The following is a 17,261-nucleotide window of genomic DNA, read 5'->3' as shown; positions in this document are numbered from 1 at the left end:
CAAATAGTAAGACAATAGATAACAGGTTTCCCCCTTCACGGAAAGGTTATGGCTGCTGTCGATTATCACTAGAACGTGTAGATGAATTAAAAAAAAACATTGACCAGAGCAAGTCCGGTGCATTCAGAAATAACAGAAATTATAGAAATTTCTTCCAAAGAAACCAATTCATGAAGCAGACTGCACTACCCACACTCTAGAATACAGCACCACCCACACTATGGGTACCCCAAAGCTGATCATAAAAGGTCCAGCAGGGTTGGCCAATGCTATCTGGATCATTTTGTTTCTGGCTCTTAAGGTGGCCATAGACGTAACAATTATGATCTTTCTTGGAAAAGATGTTTCCAAGAAAGATTGTTCATTTCAATACACACGTGTAGAGCTGAATCGTCAGATATATAGGTAGAAACAATAGAATTCTACCTGTATTTGACGATTCAGAACTAACAATGGCTGATGTTTGGATGCTTTCAAAGGCATCCGATCAAAATTTTCCATCCAGCCCGATTGACAAGCCGACTGATATCCAAGTCTTCTGCCGATATCGGTCGGCTCTTTTCCCACCATACTTGCACGGAATATTGCATGAAAATTTGTTTCGTACGATATTATCTGTGCGTCTATGGCCACCTTGAGGCAGTGATCACTGACCAGAAGCACGTGCAATTGACGTCAGGACCATACATTTCAACAGCATATTTTTCTGGTCAGCAATTTCCACCAGAGAGCAAAGCAGCCAGCCAGTAGGGCATTTTACAAAGTTTTGGGGGTGCCCTGTGATATATTGAACGATACCCCAGGGTTCCTAACATTGCAGGTCTCTATTTGTGGGGTCAGCCCCACAGTTTGGGAGCCACCAATCTACAGGCTAAAATCTGGAAACGGTGTGATTTTGTTTTGCAAAAAGCTGGTGCTGCATCCCAGGTCTGGAGAGCTTCCAATAAGCTTTATCATTGAGCTAAGAGGATGATTGATCATTGCATGCTCTTTAGAACAATCATTCTCCTTACATGTGCATCGTTTCTTTAAAGAGTTTAATCTACAAGGCACTATAATGAACACACCTACAACTATAATAGCCAAGGCCCACCAGACAGCAATCAAAATTAGGCTACTTGCGATTTACGTGGCTTTATTTGGCAATCAGGGGCAAACAGTATAGGTATGTCCAGATATTCAGCTTGAGCACTCAAGAGGATGCAGTTTAATGGACTGCTCATTATGTATGTATAGTGGCATTAGAAGTCCTAATTACAATCATCAAGGAAAGACTGTACTGCTAATACCAGCAGAATGTACATGGGCAAGCTGTGGCTCTTAGTCTTCAGTTGTAGCTAGATGCATATAGATAGATGGCTTATCTCCAAGGCTCTGGGACCACACTGATGTACGGTAGTTTTAACTTCTTGGTTCTTGTAAGGCAGTTATAAGCAGGTGACCAGTCAGCAGATAAACCCCTGGCCTGCATAAAGGCCTTCTGCTAAGAATAATGGCAAAAGGGGTGTTTTGTGTTTTTAAATAAGAAAAAATTGCATTGCCATGTTATTTCTTGAGCTAAACAGGGCAAACAGAGAAATTAAAACTACAGCAGGTTTTAAAGGTGGCCATAGACTACCAATAAACTCGCCCCCCTAGAGCATGCTGGCAGCTTATTGACCCATGTATGGGACCCAGTCACAGGCCTGAGCAACCAATAGCAAACCTAATGTTACTAAGGCAGATTTGAAAATCCTGTTGAATAAGAACCACATCACCTCGTTAATACGGTTCTCATTTGAATGGACTGCTCTCCCATATGTATGATTCACTGGGGCCAATGATTGAATCGGCCTGGTGTGTTGGTAGCCAAATCGGGCTCAACTCTGCCCATTTTGTGACCTGGCAAACCAACGGATCTGGCAATGTACAGCCACTATAGGGCTATGGCACACTAGGAGATTAGACACCTTCAATAAATTGTGCAAAATGTCCTCTTGTGCTGGTAAAACATCTGAAAATATCTTTGTATTTAAAAACCTTGAACTCTCCAGTTCCTAGCCTGTTATATCTCATAATCATGCAAAAATTGCTTCCTTCTGTATTTTCATCTATTAAGCCATTGAACTTGGGACAGGGACAGGTATTTTACTTTGCTTTTACATTTATGGTACTTTCCTAGATACTTGTAAGGAGGATGTAGGATGTGGCTCTACACAGTAAAGTCTGATTGCTAAATAACCAAATTTGTGTTCAGTTTAGATTTGCAGAGAGGGATAATCTGAACATAACCACTGAATTTAATCATTGTCATTCCAGAACATAATTTTCTGACTTGCAAAGTCCATTCAGTTTTTTACATGGAACTATGTTTCATGGGGCCTGCCCATGAAAGGAAGAGACTTCAACGGAAATGAAAATAACTAAAACTGACTAACAATATCTGGCCCTTAAAACACCTACAAAAACTGCATCCAAGTTTAATGCTTTAACCACAACCTGCCAGTCTTTAATATAAAAACCAAGATGCAACTTACAGCTGATGTACTGTAGTAGATAGCAGTAGTGTATGGTTCCATTCTTAGTCATAATCAGCCTGTACATAAATATTTTCCTTTACAGGGGGTGTTGAGGAAAAAGCAATGTGGTATAGTTTCTTCTTGAGTGGCTGTCTGTGCTAAAATGACAAGACTATTTTAAAAGGAACAAAAGAAAGGGCTTCCCTGTCACACACCTATTATGTTGCCAGCAGTTCAATATTCCTTTTAGTAATCTTGATCGGATTTCTCTCTGTTTTTGGTCAGATACCAGCTGCTATAAAGTTACCAGCACTGGTGGATATATATTGAACAGGGCAATGGGAAGGTAACCAGATAGCAGCTCCCTAACACAAGATAAAACCTGCCTGGTAGATTTAAGAACACTCAATAGCAAAATCCAGGTCCCACAACCACACATTCAGTTACATTGAGCAGGAGAAACAACAGCCTGCCAGAAAGCAGTCCCATACTAAAGTCCTGGCTCTTTGTGAAAGCACATGACCAGGCAAAATGACCTGAGATGGCGCCTACACACCAATATTACAACTAAAAAAAATACACTTGCTGGTTCAGGAATGAAATTTTATATTGTAGAGTGAATTATTTGCAATGTAAACAGTGTAATTTAGAAATAAAAAAAAAATACATCATAACAATCATGACAGAATCCATTTAAATAAATGAGGGATGGATTTTGCTAATTTTGTTGACTGCCTGATGAGCTGGGAATCATTAGGGTAACAAAACACCCATTATTTGACACGTGTGCCATTGTCCTGGGATGTGAAAGGGATAAAGAATGGGGAGAAAAGAGAGAGGGAGAAACAGATAGGTGGCTTTTCAAACTGATGACTAACTTGTGTCTTATGTTTATGCTGAAATAAATGTCAGTGATTTTTATTTGGTGTAAGAAATGAATATTTGCTATATAAAGCACCACTAAAACAGAGATGTCTCCAGACATCAGTTGATAGCAAACAATAAAAAATCTGCATTTAAAAGTAGACATTATCCAGTGGTACAGTGGTTATGCACAACATCATCTATGTATAGCTTAATTAGGCTACATAGCCATTTTGACTACTGACGTTTAAATAACCCAAGAAGAAAGTTTTGTCTGAGAAAACAATCACTTGAACTTCTAGTAGCAAAACATAACTGACGTCAAAAGCCCATTTGCTTTGGGTAAGTGTCCCACTTCAAGCGGTTTCTAAGTAACAAGTGGGAAATGATCAGATGAGTGGAAAATGAGTTATTCTTGCAGAGGTACAAAATAATACTGTTCTATACATGCACCTCATTACAATAATACAGCACATCGGGGTTATCACAATCAATATAAACAATGGCAGAAAGACTAGGGTGCAGAACAATGAACCAAACTATTACAATATTACTTTCTTCCATTGTATACTTTTGTTTCAATCATGTATGATTTCTGTCTTGGTCTAATTGTCACAGATAGGAAGAAAGCATGCCAGGATCTGTACGGTGACTATTTCTATTACAAAATGATTAGTCTGACAAGGTTTCATTCTGTAATTATACAGGTAAGGAAAAATCACAATAAAAGTTGAAATGTTTATAGCAGCCTTACAGGATGGTGCTTAACAATGTAGGTAATGTATCAGTGTTTGCAAATGACACAAAACTATCCAGCCCAATTAATTCCATCCAGGATGTGGCATCCTTGCAACATGATCTTGACAAACTGGCAATCTGGGCAGCTAAGTGGCAAATGAGATTCAATGTTGATAAATGTAAAGTCATGCACCTGGGATGTAAGAGTATCCAAACCACTTATACCCTTAATGGGACTGCACTAGGCAAATCGATTATGGAAAAGGACCTTGGAGTCCTTGTAGATGATAAACTTGGCTGTAGCAAGCAATGCCAGTCAGCAGCATCAAGGGCAAATAAGGTCTTGAGCTGTATTAAAAGGGGCATAGAGTCACAGGAGATGGGGTCATTCTTCCACTGTATAGAGCACTGGTAAGGCCCCATCTAGAATATACCGTACAGTTTCGGTCTCCAGTGCTCAAACAGGATATTTTTGAATTAGAGAGGATCCAGAGAAGGGCAACTAAGCTGGTAAAAGGTATGGAAAATCTTAGCTATGAGGAAAGACTGGCCAAATTGGGGATGTTCACGCTGTAGAAGAGGCGCTTAAGGGGTGATATGATAACTACGTATAAATATATAAGGGGATCATATAATAATCTCTCTAATGCTTTATTTACCAGTTGGTCTTTCCAGCTGACACAAGGTCTCCCAATCCGATTATAAGAAAAGAGGTTCTGCCTAAATATTCAGAAAGGTTTTTTTTTATTACAATGAGAGCTGTGAAGATGTGGAAATCTCTCCCTGAATCAGTCGTACTGGCTGATACATTAGATAGCTTTAAGAAGGGGTTGGATGGCTTTTTAGCAAGTGAGGGAATACAGGGTTATGGAAAATAGCTCATAGTACAAGTTGATCCAGGGACTGGTCTGATTGCCATTTTTGAGTCAGGAAGGAATTTCTTCCCCCTGAGGCAAATTGGAGAGGCTTCAAATTTTTTTTTTGCCTTCCTCTGGATCAACGAGTAGTTAGGCAAGTTAAAATAGAGTTCAAAGGTTGAACTTGATGGACGTGTGTCTTTTTTTTTAACCTAACTTACTATGTACTATGTATTACGGAAAGAAAATATAAGCATTCCATTTAATAACTGATATACCTGTATTACCAATGGTTTAAAGGCAAAGGAATGGTTTGTTGATTCTAGTCAATGATTACAGGGATATTTGGGCACAGCAATAGCAATAAGGTGTGAGAGGATCAGCAGCAGATTCTAAGGTTTTCACTTTGTGAATAAGTTTTATTTGTGCTAAATCCTATACCTGTAGGTGTTTTAAGGCAGAGAGGTGATAATTTAGGGATTGGATCCTCTGCCAACAGGCCTAGATATGCACTTACGATGATCTGATATTTGGACGTGGGGTTTATCACATTCTGGTTGAGGTTTTAGGGAGGTATGCTAAAATAATCAAACAAAAGACAATACAACAGTAGAGGAGGCCAGAAGTGCTCTCCATTCATGTTAGGCATGCACTGTCAAAGGTAAATTAAAAATTTGCCCAGGTGTATCAAGCAGTTTCCCCATGTCTATAAAAGGTATGGGTTACTGGCCTGAGGTCAGAAAAGTACTTGGTAAAAGAAAGAAATTGGCCAAAGGACTGTAAGTGAGTTTTCTATCTCTGGGAGTAGAATTAGGCTCAGGGTAGGTTGTACAGAAAGCACGCCCACCAAGAGCCGAGGATTAGCATCCCAGCAGCACCTGCTAGAGAACTGGGGTGTCCCAAGTGATTGCCTTCTCTTTTAAGGTGGGCCCTGGATGTCAGGTCCTCTGGTGGGCCCTAGAAAGGTCAGTCAGACACTTCCTCCAGTGTCCAGTGCATGCGACACTGGGTGTCATTCATCAGAAAAAGGCAGTCAAGTCTCTAACCCAGCAAAGCCAAAAACTTTCTGCAATTTGTCTTGCACTTAAACCCTTGATCTTATTTCTGCTGGCACAGAGAGCTCTTGCCATAGCCCACTGAGTGAATTATGTGATTGTCCGATTAGTCTGCCAAGTGTATTGCTTTCGCATTTATTAAACACATGTGCAAAACAAATTAAGCTACTTGAAACACGGATGTCTTACAGTTTGCCTTTACCGCTTGAATAATATTGCTCTCCATTTTGAGATTAAATAAGAACTGCCAGATACCGAACTTGTGGATTATATTTTATTTGGCTACCAGAATTGCCTCTTTTTTTTGCATTCTGAGTCATCCAATGCATTTTTACAGGAGCTTGGACACATCTGTGAAAACACTTCACAAAGGCTGGAATTCAGAAGAAGCCACATGAGGAAGGCTCTGCCCAGGTTTTATTTGAATTCAGACATAAAATGCTCATTGTGTCTGCCCAGGAGCTCTAGCGACTCTTGTTTGCTACTATATGAATGGGGGAAATTTTAAATGTTTAACTTTTAAAAACCTGTCATCAGTGTCTAAACTGATGAAAATATATCAGGTGCCATTCCACTTAACTAACGCCTATGGTTTAAAAGCAAAGTACAAAACCTTTCCACTTTACTTTTATTTTTCGATCCCGCACGGATTCCACTTGATTTTATTTTTTCTAATTAAAAAAAAGCCCAAAGAGCTTCAGCGCCACCCCCCCGCCATGGAATGTGCAGGTGTTTCCAGTCTTCAAGAGAACATCCACAGACCTGCCAGACACCAAAAGGAAACAAAAACATAAAGAGACTTATGCTCATACTATAAGTCTTTAGCTTCATTTTCAGGCGTCCAGCTCATAAAAAGAGAACATACAGAGACTTAGAAAAGAAGCAGAAACGGCCTGTATTAAGTACAATTTCTAAAATTCAGTAAAAATCCATTCATGTAAATGAAGATTTTCCATTCCAGCTGTACTGTAAATAAATAAGAACTCCACCAATCTTCTTTCCTGCTGATTTACAGAACATGGCTTAAGTTTTACATTAAGAAAGTGTGTTACTGGGGATGCAAAACCAACTATTATTCCAAACCACCTCTCAATACATAGAACTGCTTATTATGGTGACCATCACGTTAATAATTTAGTTATAGCCATGATGACTTGTAGCTGGCTAGCAGAAATCATTTAGTACATATAGAGAACATGGACAGCATGGAATGCAGTCCTTGAAACCCAAGAAGTCAATGCTTGCATACAGCTTACTACTGGTTTGGCACTTAAAAGGGTGGTTCGCCTTTAAATTTTTAGTATGTTATAGAATGGCCAATTTTAAGCAACTTTTCAACTGGTCTTCATTATTTATTTTTTATAGTTTTTTAATTATTTCTTCTGACTTTTTCCAGCTTTGGAATGGGGGTCACTGACAGCATCTAAAAACAAATGCTTTGTAAGGCTACAAATTTATTGTTATTGCTACTTTTTATTACCCATCTTTCTATTCAGACAATCTCCTATTCATATTGCAGCCTCTTATTCAAATCAATGCATGGTTCCTAGGGTTATTTGGACCCTAGCAACCAGACTGAAACAGAAAACTGGAGAGCTTCTGAATAAAAAGTTAAATAACTCAAAAACCACAAATAATATAAAATGAAAACCAATTGCACATTGTTTCAGAATACCACTCTCTAAGCTAATTTGAAGGTGAACAACCCCTTTAAAGGGCATGTAAAGGCAAAAAAATTAAATCTAATTTTTACTTTCTTTAATGAAAAAGAAACCTATCTCCAATATACTTTAATTAAAAAATGTGTACCGTTTTTATAAGAAACCTGACTGTATGCAGTGAAATTCTTCCTTCATTTACTGCTGTGGATAGGAATTGTCAGATGGTCCCTAACTGCTGAGCAGGGAAACAATCATACTTATGAACAGCAGGGGGAGCCCCCACCTTACTTCCCAGCCATGCAGAACTCAAGCAGCTTTGTTTATGACGATCCCTAAGCATCCCAGACCACACTGAGCATGTGCACAGTCTTAGTCTTTGTCTTGCAAAGATGTTTAACAAAGTTACAAGATGGTGACCCCTGTAGCCAACTTTGAAAGAATAAATTATTTGTTTGATTAGGCTTGTGGTGCAGTAAGTTCATGTTTATATTTAGTATACAAAATACAGCATTTCTAGCCTTATTCTATTTTAGACTTTACATGCCCTTTAAAGTTACGTCTTTCTATATTTACATCACATAGAGTCATACTTCTTGTCACAAGTCAAAGCTCAACAAAATGGTGTCATGACATTAAATAAGCTATTTTTTCAGAAGAATCTTAGCATTCCCATACTTAAAGGGATTCTGCATGAGAAAATATGTTTTTTACAATATGCATCAGTTAATAGCGCTCCGCCAGCAGAATCCTGCATTGGAATTCATTTTTCAAAAGAGCAAATAGATTTTTTTTATATTTAATGTTGAAATCTGACATGATGTCAGTTTCCCAGGTGCTCCCAGTAATGTGACATGTGCACTGATAAACTTCAGTCACTCTTTACTGCTGCACTGCAAGTTGGACTAATAGTTGAACCAATCAACTCCTTCCCTTCCCCACCCCCAACAGCCTTTTAACAGAACAATGGGAATGTAACAAGATAACAGCTCCCTGGTAGATATGAGAATAGCACTCAGTAGTAAAAATACAAGTCCCACTACGACTTCTTCAGTTACATTGAGTTGGAGAAACAATAGCTTGTCTAATTACATGCAATGTACATATTGCAATTTCGTAATAAAAACTATACCATAAAAATCATGACAGAATTCCTTTAAAATGAGAACAAAAAAAACCGATGCCATTTTAAGAAAATGAATTAGATTCATCCATAACATAAGAAGCTGAAATGAAGAAGGGCAAAAAAAGCACCTGTACATATAAGGACATATTTATGGTTAAAGATGGAGCTTTGTGTTTAATAAGGTTATTGAGAGCTAATGATTTTGTTGATTAATGATTTTTGCAATTCAGATTTTCAAAATGTATTATTATAACAAATTAGAAATCATTGTAAGTCTCATCTTTCCATCTTAGGTCTATGGAGATACCATTTAAAGCAAAGTGACTTAATGTATATACAATTTACTATTTCTCACAAACATATGACTTGTCAAATAGCTGGAAATGGAATGAGAAAAAAAGTACAGTTTCTTCAACTAAACTTTATCGAGATTAACCAACTTGTAATCTTTCTTAAATAATGTCAGTCTCAAGTAATCTACCTTGTTTGAATTTCCTTGAATCTATGCAAGATAAAACATGACAACAACAAAAAAAGAAAGGCTATTTAACGGCTGCCACTAAAATATCTGGAAAGGTCCCATATCACAAATGCATATTTATTTACTATGTTAATGTAGGGTTCATAAACAGTTAACATTGCTACCTCAACAATGTCAGAGTTGGTTCTGCTCTCATGGGGCTCATTGTATTCGGTGTACTTGAGAAGGACTTTGTCCATGTCCGTACTGGCATATTGAAACAGCTTGTTAGAGCTATTGAAAATAATCAGTGCAATTTCACAGTCACAGAGTACGCTCAGTTCGTAAGCCTTCTTCATCAGTCCAAACTTTCTCTTGGTAAATGTTACCTGAAGAAAAAAAAATGAAACACCACTTATGCAATAATTATCTGTATAGTCTGTTCACAACACTACTGGGATATTTTTTGTATACCCAACAGCTTCCCCACCCGCAACTACTTTAAAAAGAAAATAAAATTAGAATACATTACATTACCTCTGAATACAAAGTGAAACACATAAAGGCAAAAGCATATCCTGCTATTAAATATAATAAGTTACTGAGGAATTCCATAAGCATATAAAGGCAGCAAACTTCATTCTGAGAACTCTGTTATTATAGTGTGATATGGATGAATTGCCATATATTAAATTAACAATTAATGGGCTACAATATTTGTATAGGGAAAAGTTGCACTATGAGTGGGGAGCTGGAGAGGTATAAGATGATGTAGGACTGCACTAAAATATATACAGGTAAGGGATCTGTTTTTCCGAAGTTTTAAAAATGATTTCCTTTTTCTCTGTAATGATAAAATAGCACCTTGTACGTGAGCCAAACTAAGATATAATTAATCCTTATTGGAAACAAAAACAGCCTATTGGGTTTATTTAATGTTTACATGATTTTTTTAGTAGACTTAAGGATTCTGGATAACTGGTCCCATATATATTTATATATATATATATATATATATATATATATATATATATATATATATATATATATATATATATATATATATATATATATATATATATATATATATATATATATATATATATATATATAGATTCTGGATAACTGGTCCCATATATATATATATATATATATATATATATATATACACATACACACATACATATACACACACACATATATATATCTATATATATGTAGTTCACTATGATCTGCTCATTTCGCAAGGTCTCCAAATGAACAGCTTTTTACCTGATTTGGTCACCAATGCACTTGGTCACTATTTGAATTATTGAATTACAGACTGTCGAGATATCTAAACTATTTTTAACTACTAAAGTTGCTGACTTGTTCTGGAGGGGCCAACTTGGAAGCTTTATTATTATTATTAACATGTATTTATATAGCGCCAACATATTGCGTAGCACTGTAAAGTAAATGTGATTATACTAGGGATGCACAAAATCCACTATTTTGGATTCGGCCAAACGCCCGAATCCTTCATGAAGGATTCGGCCGAATACCGAACCGAATCCTAATTTGCATATGCGGGAGAAGGGGAAAACATTTTTTACTTCCTTGTTTTGTGACAAAAAGTCACGTGATTCCCCTCTCCGCCCCTAATTTGCATATGCAAATTCAGATTTGGTTCGGCCGGACAGAAGGATTCGGCCGAATCTGAACCATGCTGAAAAAGGCCGAATCCTGGTCTAATCCCAAAACGAATCCTGGATTCGGTGCATCCCTAGATTATACAACTAAATCACATGAAATTATATACATAGAACATATGGAGTTACATACATCACAATCAATGCCGGTACAAAAGGTGAGGAAGGCCCTATGCAGAAAGAGCTTACACTCTAAAGGGAAGGGAGTAATACACAAGGTGTGGGAGTGGGCAAGATCGAATTAAGTGGGTGAGAAATGTGGTATTGTATGTGGTGTTGCGTTTGGTAGTTAAGCAGAGTGAGGGTAGGCTTCTCGAAAGAAGTGCGTTTTAAGAGATTTCTTGAAAGCAGAAAGGTTGGGAGAAAGTTGGACAGACCGTGGGAGAGAGTTACAGAGGAGGGGTGCAGCCATTGCAAAGTCTTAAATGCGAGCATGTGAGAAGGTAATGAGAGAGGAGTAGAATAGCAGGTCAGTAGAGGAGTGTAGTAAGCGGTTGGGTGAGTATATAGAGATGAGTTCAGAGATGTAGGGTGGGGCTGAGTTATGAAGTGCATTGAATGTCAGGGTCATTAATTTGAATTTAATTCTGAGAGGTAGTGGAAGCCAGACAGAATGGCATGGCAGAGGAGGAGTGGTTGCCTTGCAGCAGTGTTCATTATGGATTGGAGAGGTCTGGAGGGGAAGGCCAATTAAAAGAGTTACAGTAGTCTAGACGTGATATGAAGAGAAAGTGAATAAGAATGTTGGCAGCATCCTGGGTGATAAATGATCATATTTTGGATATGTTCCTTAGGTGGAAGTGACATGATTTAATAAGTGACTGGATATGAGGAGTGAATGACAGGGCAGAATCTAGGATAACCCCAAGGCACCGGGCCTGGGGAGAGGGGGTGATAGTGGAATTGATAGCTATGATGGATACTTCCGGGATGTTACTGGTGTTAGTTGGAGGAAAGAGAATCATTTCAGTTTTAGAGAGGTTTAATTTAAGGTAGCATTGCGACATCCAGGTAGAGATAGCAGACAGGCAGGAGGAGACGCGAGTTAGGAGTTCAGGGTTAAGATCAGGAGATGAGAGCTAGATCTGAGTATCGTTAGCATAGAGGTGGTAGTGGAAACCATACGAGTTGATTAATTTGCTAAGGGAGAAAGTATAGAGGGAGAATATTAAGGATCCCAGGACAGAGCCTTGAGGAACCCCAACAGAAAGAGTTAGGGGAGAAGATGCTACTCTGTTGTAGGAGACACTGAAGGAACGATTGGTGATGCAAGAAGAGAACCAGGACAGGGCTGTGTCACGAAGGCCAAGTGAACGGAGGGACTAGTGGAGGGGAGGGTGATCTACAGTGTCAAATGCAGCTGAGAGATCAAGCAGTATTAGTAGTGAGAAATTATTGTTGGCTTTAGCAGTTAAAAGGTCATTAGTTAGTCGGGTCAGGGCAGTTTCAGTAGAGTGTTGTGGCTTAAAACCAGATTGTAGGGGGTCCAGCAGGTTATTGTCAGAGCGGAATGAGGTTAGTCGGTTATAGACTAGATTGAGGGGATCAAGAGAGGGTTTTTTTTCAGAATGGGGGTGATTAGAGCATGTTTTAGTTGAGAAGGAAACAGTCCAGTTGAGAGCGAGAGATTAAATAGGTGAGTTAAGGCTTTGATTAGACAAGGATTGGTATTGCGGAGAAGTTTTTGAGGGAATTGGATCAAGCGGGCAGGTGGTAAGGTGAGAAGAGGCCAAAAGCTTTGAGACTTCCTCATTAGTGACAGGGGTGAAGGAGCACAGGAGAGACTGGGGAGTGTGGAGGGAGGGTGATGGAAGTCTAGGGGGGTTGAGTAGTGTAATGTCCCTTCTGATAGTGTCAATTTTGTTTTTGAAGTGCTCAGCAATATCTTGAGCAGAGACAGATGTGCACGGAGAGGGTGGAGAAGGGGAAAGGAGAGTGTCAAAGGTGGAGAAAAGTTGTACTGTTTTTTTAGAAAAGGAGTTAATGAGTGAAGTAAAGAATGTTTGTTTGGCTTGGAAGAGGCTGGTGTTATAGGAGCGCAGGGCAGATTTGTAGCTCCAAAAGTCTGATTCTGAGCGGGATTTGCGCCAGTGACGCTCAAGTGCACGTGAGTGTCTTTGGAGTTTTTTGTATGAGCAGTATGCCAAGGTTGAAGTGGTTTGGGTCTAGCACGTTTAGTTTTTGTAGGAGCAAGCTCATTGAGGGCAGTGGTGAGAGTACTGTAGTAGACAGAGGTAGCCGCATTAGGACAAGAGATGGCTGAAATATTAGAGTGAAGAGAGTCAAAGGAAGAAGAGAGATGTGACACGTCTACAGCTTGCAAGTCACGGAAAGTACATGTTTGGGGAATAGCAGGGGATGAGGAGGGAGTTAGTGAGAGTTGAAATGTGACCATATTGTGATCAGAGAGGGGAAATGGTGAGTTAGTAAAATTGGTGGTTAAACAGAGTCTGGTAATATGAGATCCAGAGCATTACCATTGGAGTGAGAGGGGGAGTCCAAGCACAAAGATAAGCCTAGGGAGGAAGTGAGTGATAGAAGTAGAGACAGAAGGGTTGTTAATAGGTATAATGTTGTAACGGCTATATTAAAGTCACCTAATATGATGGATGTAATGTTAGATGAAGGAAAGTATTGGACTGTGTATGGCCACCTATTCTTCTGTGGCTTATTTTTTATACTGTTGACTGGTTAACATGATCTGAGGTGCATCTGCATTCCACTCTCTAAAGGTTAACCAATCAGTGGGATTGACTACATCATTGAACACATCACGTACTACTGACTAGCTGATCTGTCCATGAAACAGAAGTTAATTCCAGTGTCCCAATCACAGACGTCTTACAGACGGAAGACAGAAGCATCACTGAAATGTTGTTTGACACTGTCTGCCATTACCAAATGACAAACAAAGGGTATATTTCCTTGTAATTATAGTTATTATATCCTTGTATTTGTTATGTTGTAATGGCAGAGAGCGACAAATATAATTTCACTAATGCTTCTCTCCCTCCACACAGACGTATGCACTGTGACAGCTGAACTAACCTCAATTTAATGGATAGATTGATCAATAAAAAGCTTGTATGATGTGCACAGTGATGTCACAAATGACAATTATTGGCTGATGATGTGATTATGAGTGGGGAGTTTAGGCATGCCTCACAGATATATCAATAGCAAGCCCCCTCCAGCTCTGGTTTGCTTTGACTCTTTATACAGTTACACTTCTTTGTGTACAGAAAATATATAGAATAAAATATATTTAACATTTTTGCATTATATTATTTTTACTTGCACACAAACATACACTTTGATTTCTAAACATTCAATATTATGGTTTACATGCACATTTTATAACATGAAGGTTTGCAGCAGTAGACTAGTAAAGTTTAGGTGCTTGGGAGTGCCAAGCTTAATCCTCATAATCCTATACTGAAATTGTTTTCAATTTAGTTCTTTTCATAACAAGCCAGTGCTAACCAGCACTTTAACATAGGGACGTTAGAAGGCAAATTCCAGTAGTCCTTCCTTTTGTGTACATCTCATATACATTTGAGTGTGACATCATACCAAGAGACCTAGAGGATCAGAATATATTTCCTGGGTGTCTCTAAAAGAATCTGGCAGTTGTGGGAAATATGAAAGGGAAAACCTAGGGGCTTGTGAAACTTTGCTGATGTAACCAGAGCACTCTTAACAAGAGCTCACAGGTAATGGAATACAGGCATAGAACTTGCTATCCAGAATGCCCAGGACCTTGGGTTGTCCAAATAATGAATCTTTCTGTAATTTGGATATTCATACCTTAAAGGAGAAGCCCCCCCCCGCTTCATCCCTGCATTAGTGCTAAAAGAGTCCATGAATGTCAATCTCACTTCTCCATGCAGAGTAGTGCAGTGGAGCTCAAGGGCGCCATCTTCTGCATCTTTGGTTTCTTCAGATCCTCTTCCTTCCCATCAGCAATTTACATCTATCCGGCGGATGCACAGTTGGTGCGAATACCGAACTGGCTCCAACTCCACATGCGCCAAATAGCTTAGTGTCTGTGAAGAAACCGAAGATGTGGAAGATGGCGCCCTTCATCTCCGCTGCGCTACTCTGCATGGAGAAGTGAGATTGACATTCAGAGACACTTTTTGCACTAATGCACTTTGCGGTGAGGAAGCAGAGAGGGGGGACTGTTGATGCTAGTGGATGGGGCTTTTCGCATTGGGGGGGTTTAATTCTCCTTTAAATCTACTAAAAATCTGGATTAGGATTGTTTTGCCTCCAATAAGGATTAATTATATCTTAGTTTTGCTCAAGTACAAGCTACTGTTTTATTATTAAAAAGAAATATTTTTAAAAAATGTAATTATTTGATTAAACTAGATTATATGGAAGATAGCCTTCCCATAATCTGAGTTTTTGGGATAATGGGTTTCCAGATAACAGATCCATTACCTGTATGCCAAGTTCAATGGAATTGATTCAAAAATCAAAGAGGCAGATCTAATCCATTATAGCAGACAGATGCCCTGCAAGTTATGGTGATTTAGTATCAATCCTTACCACGGATTTTAGCTCCCTGTAAATCATCACTGACATTTTGCCAGAACTTTCACAATTACAGCAGCCCAAGCTTTTCTTATGCATAAGGCCATCTAAATTCACAAAATAAATGTAAGCTATTCTTACTTTCAAATCCTCATGACATCACTCCCATGATCAATAACTATATTGATCAGCAGACAGTTGTTTGCCAACTTATCCTTACTCAACTGTGGATTTTCAGTGAGGGGGTGCCATTATTAATGGAAGTATGACATCATCAGTGGGGTATTCTAGCATTTTAGATTGCTTGGGTATAAAATGGAGACAGACATTTGTATTCTGTAAGCACAATAGAGGGTTTTTTGATGTGTACCAACACAATGCAGAACAGTTAAATTTAACTAAATTTCCTTTATATATATAGGACTACCTTGGCTGTTCATTCCTTCCAAAATGAAAATGGGGCCAACTGGAGTACCAATTTGTCACTGATCAGTAAAATATGAATATCAAAATATTCATAGGTTGATAAGTCCGATATCCCAGATGCTATATTATGACAATTTTATAGAAGGAAGCATATAGTACAGTTTGTATATGTACAATCAAGTTTGGTAAACTAGCTACAGAAGTTTTCCTCCTCATAGCTAGTAGGTATACTGCTGGTAAACCATATCATTCTGTTGACAAAGCAATCAATCAGAGCCAATGTTCCCCCTAAAGCTGTGTGTTCGTACACAGATTTTGGGACCAATGCACACAACAAATTTTTTGAATTTGCTGTTACAACACATTTTGTATTTATTATGACCTGATCACACAGATCAGAATAAATATAAACGTGTTTTTACACAAAATTCTCGTGCACGCAGCCAAGAAGGAATTAGAGGGAACATTGTCCCTAGCCATGCTGGTTAGAGGTAAATTTTGGTTTTCAAGGCACAAGAAATGTCTGGCTGCTGTGACAGTATTAAATGTTATACATGTAAATAATGCATATTAACAAATAAACTTTCGCATTTGTATTACAAGATAGTTAACATTAGATTTTTTTAGTATTTTGGGTGAGAGAGCAGATCTTGCAATTTTTACCTGTCTGTTTCGTTCGTCCATTATCCGCGTAATTTGTATTTTCTTCCTTCCCATGGTTGCGTTGTTCTCTCCCTTTGCCAGCTACAGCAACTTTACAGTCCACACAAATAGCTTGATCCAAAAAATTAATGCATGGCCAGCCGTGTTTGAACTTCTTATTTGTGCAGCTCAAGGCTTTATTCTTTTAGAGAAAACCTAAAAGAAAAGCAGAAGATTGTTAATACACAAGATAATAGTATAATGCAATTGGGGTGCAATACTAAGGCTCCAAATGCACAGGACGTGCAAAAAGTATTGTGCTATGAAACGGACTATTTTTGTACAAGGGAGGATAAATGCATATTAATAAAAATGGATTTAATATACATTTATTAAGATTCTGATATTAATAAAATCAATATACTGAATCAGGGAATGAGAAATAAAAGGGCATTGATGATATAATGGAAGGTTTAGTTGTTCCCATGCTGGATGTGCAAGGTACTGACCTGCCTAGGATAAGCATGGCTGTACTGAGCAAAATTAAATATTTTACTTTATAATGAGCAGAATATGAATCCTAATGTACATATTAATGTAATTATATGAACAATAAACAAAACTGGTTTATCAGTTCCCTAAGATGGCCAGCACTTTTAAGTAACAAATATATGTTTATATATATATATATATATATATATATATAT

The 17,261-nt window shown here is 38.2% G+C and overlaps 1 protein-coding gene across 1 annotated transcript in view; it reads right to left on the bottom strand.

Moving 5' to 3' along the window:
• mef2a.L (myocyte enhancer factor 2A L homeolog) overlaps nucleotides 1–16,771 on the bottom strand; it is a gene marked incomplete at its 5' end in the record, with an annotated part of 42,207 nt that extends 25,436 nt beyond the window's left edge. Inside the window, 2 exon segments of the mRNA NM_001101746.1 lie at nucleotides 9,442–9,645; nucleotides 16,576–16,771. Of these exon segments, the coding sequence (NP_001095216.1) occupies nucleotides 9,442–9,645; nucleotides 16,576–16,629 (258 nt within the window).
• Nucleotides 16,772–17,261: the final 490 nt, after the last annotated feature.

This window comes from Xenopus laevis, chromosome 3L, assembly GCF_017654675.1.
Source record: "Xenopus laevis strain J_2021 chromosome 3L, Xenopus_laevis_v10.1, whole genome shotgun sequence".
NCBI lineage: Eukaryota > Metazoa > Chordata > Amphibia > Anura > Pipidae > Xenopus > Xenopus laevis.
The sequence above is the reverse complement of the archived record's forward strand: the minus strand, read 5'-3'. Positions and strand labels throughout refer to the sequence as shown.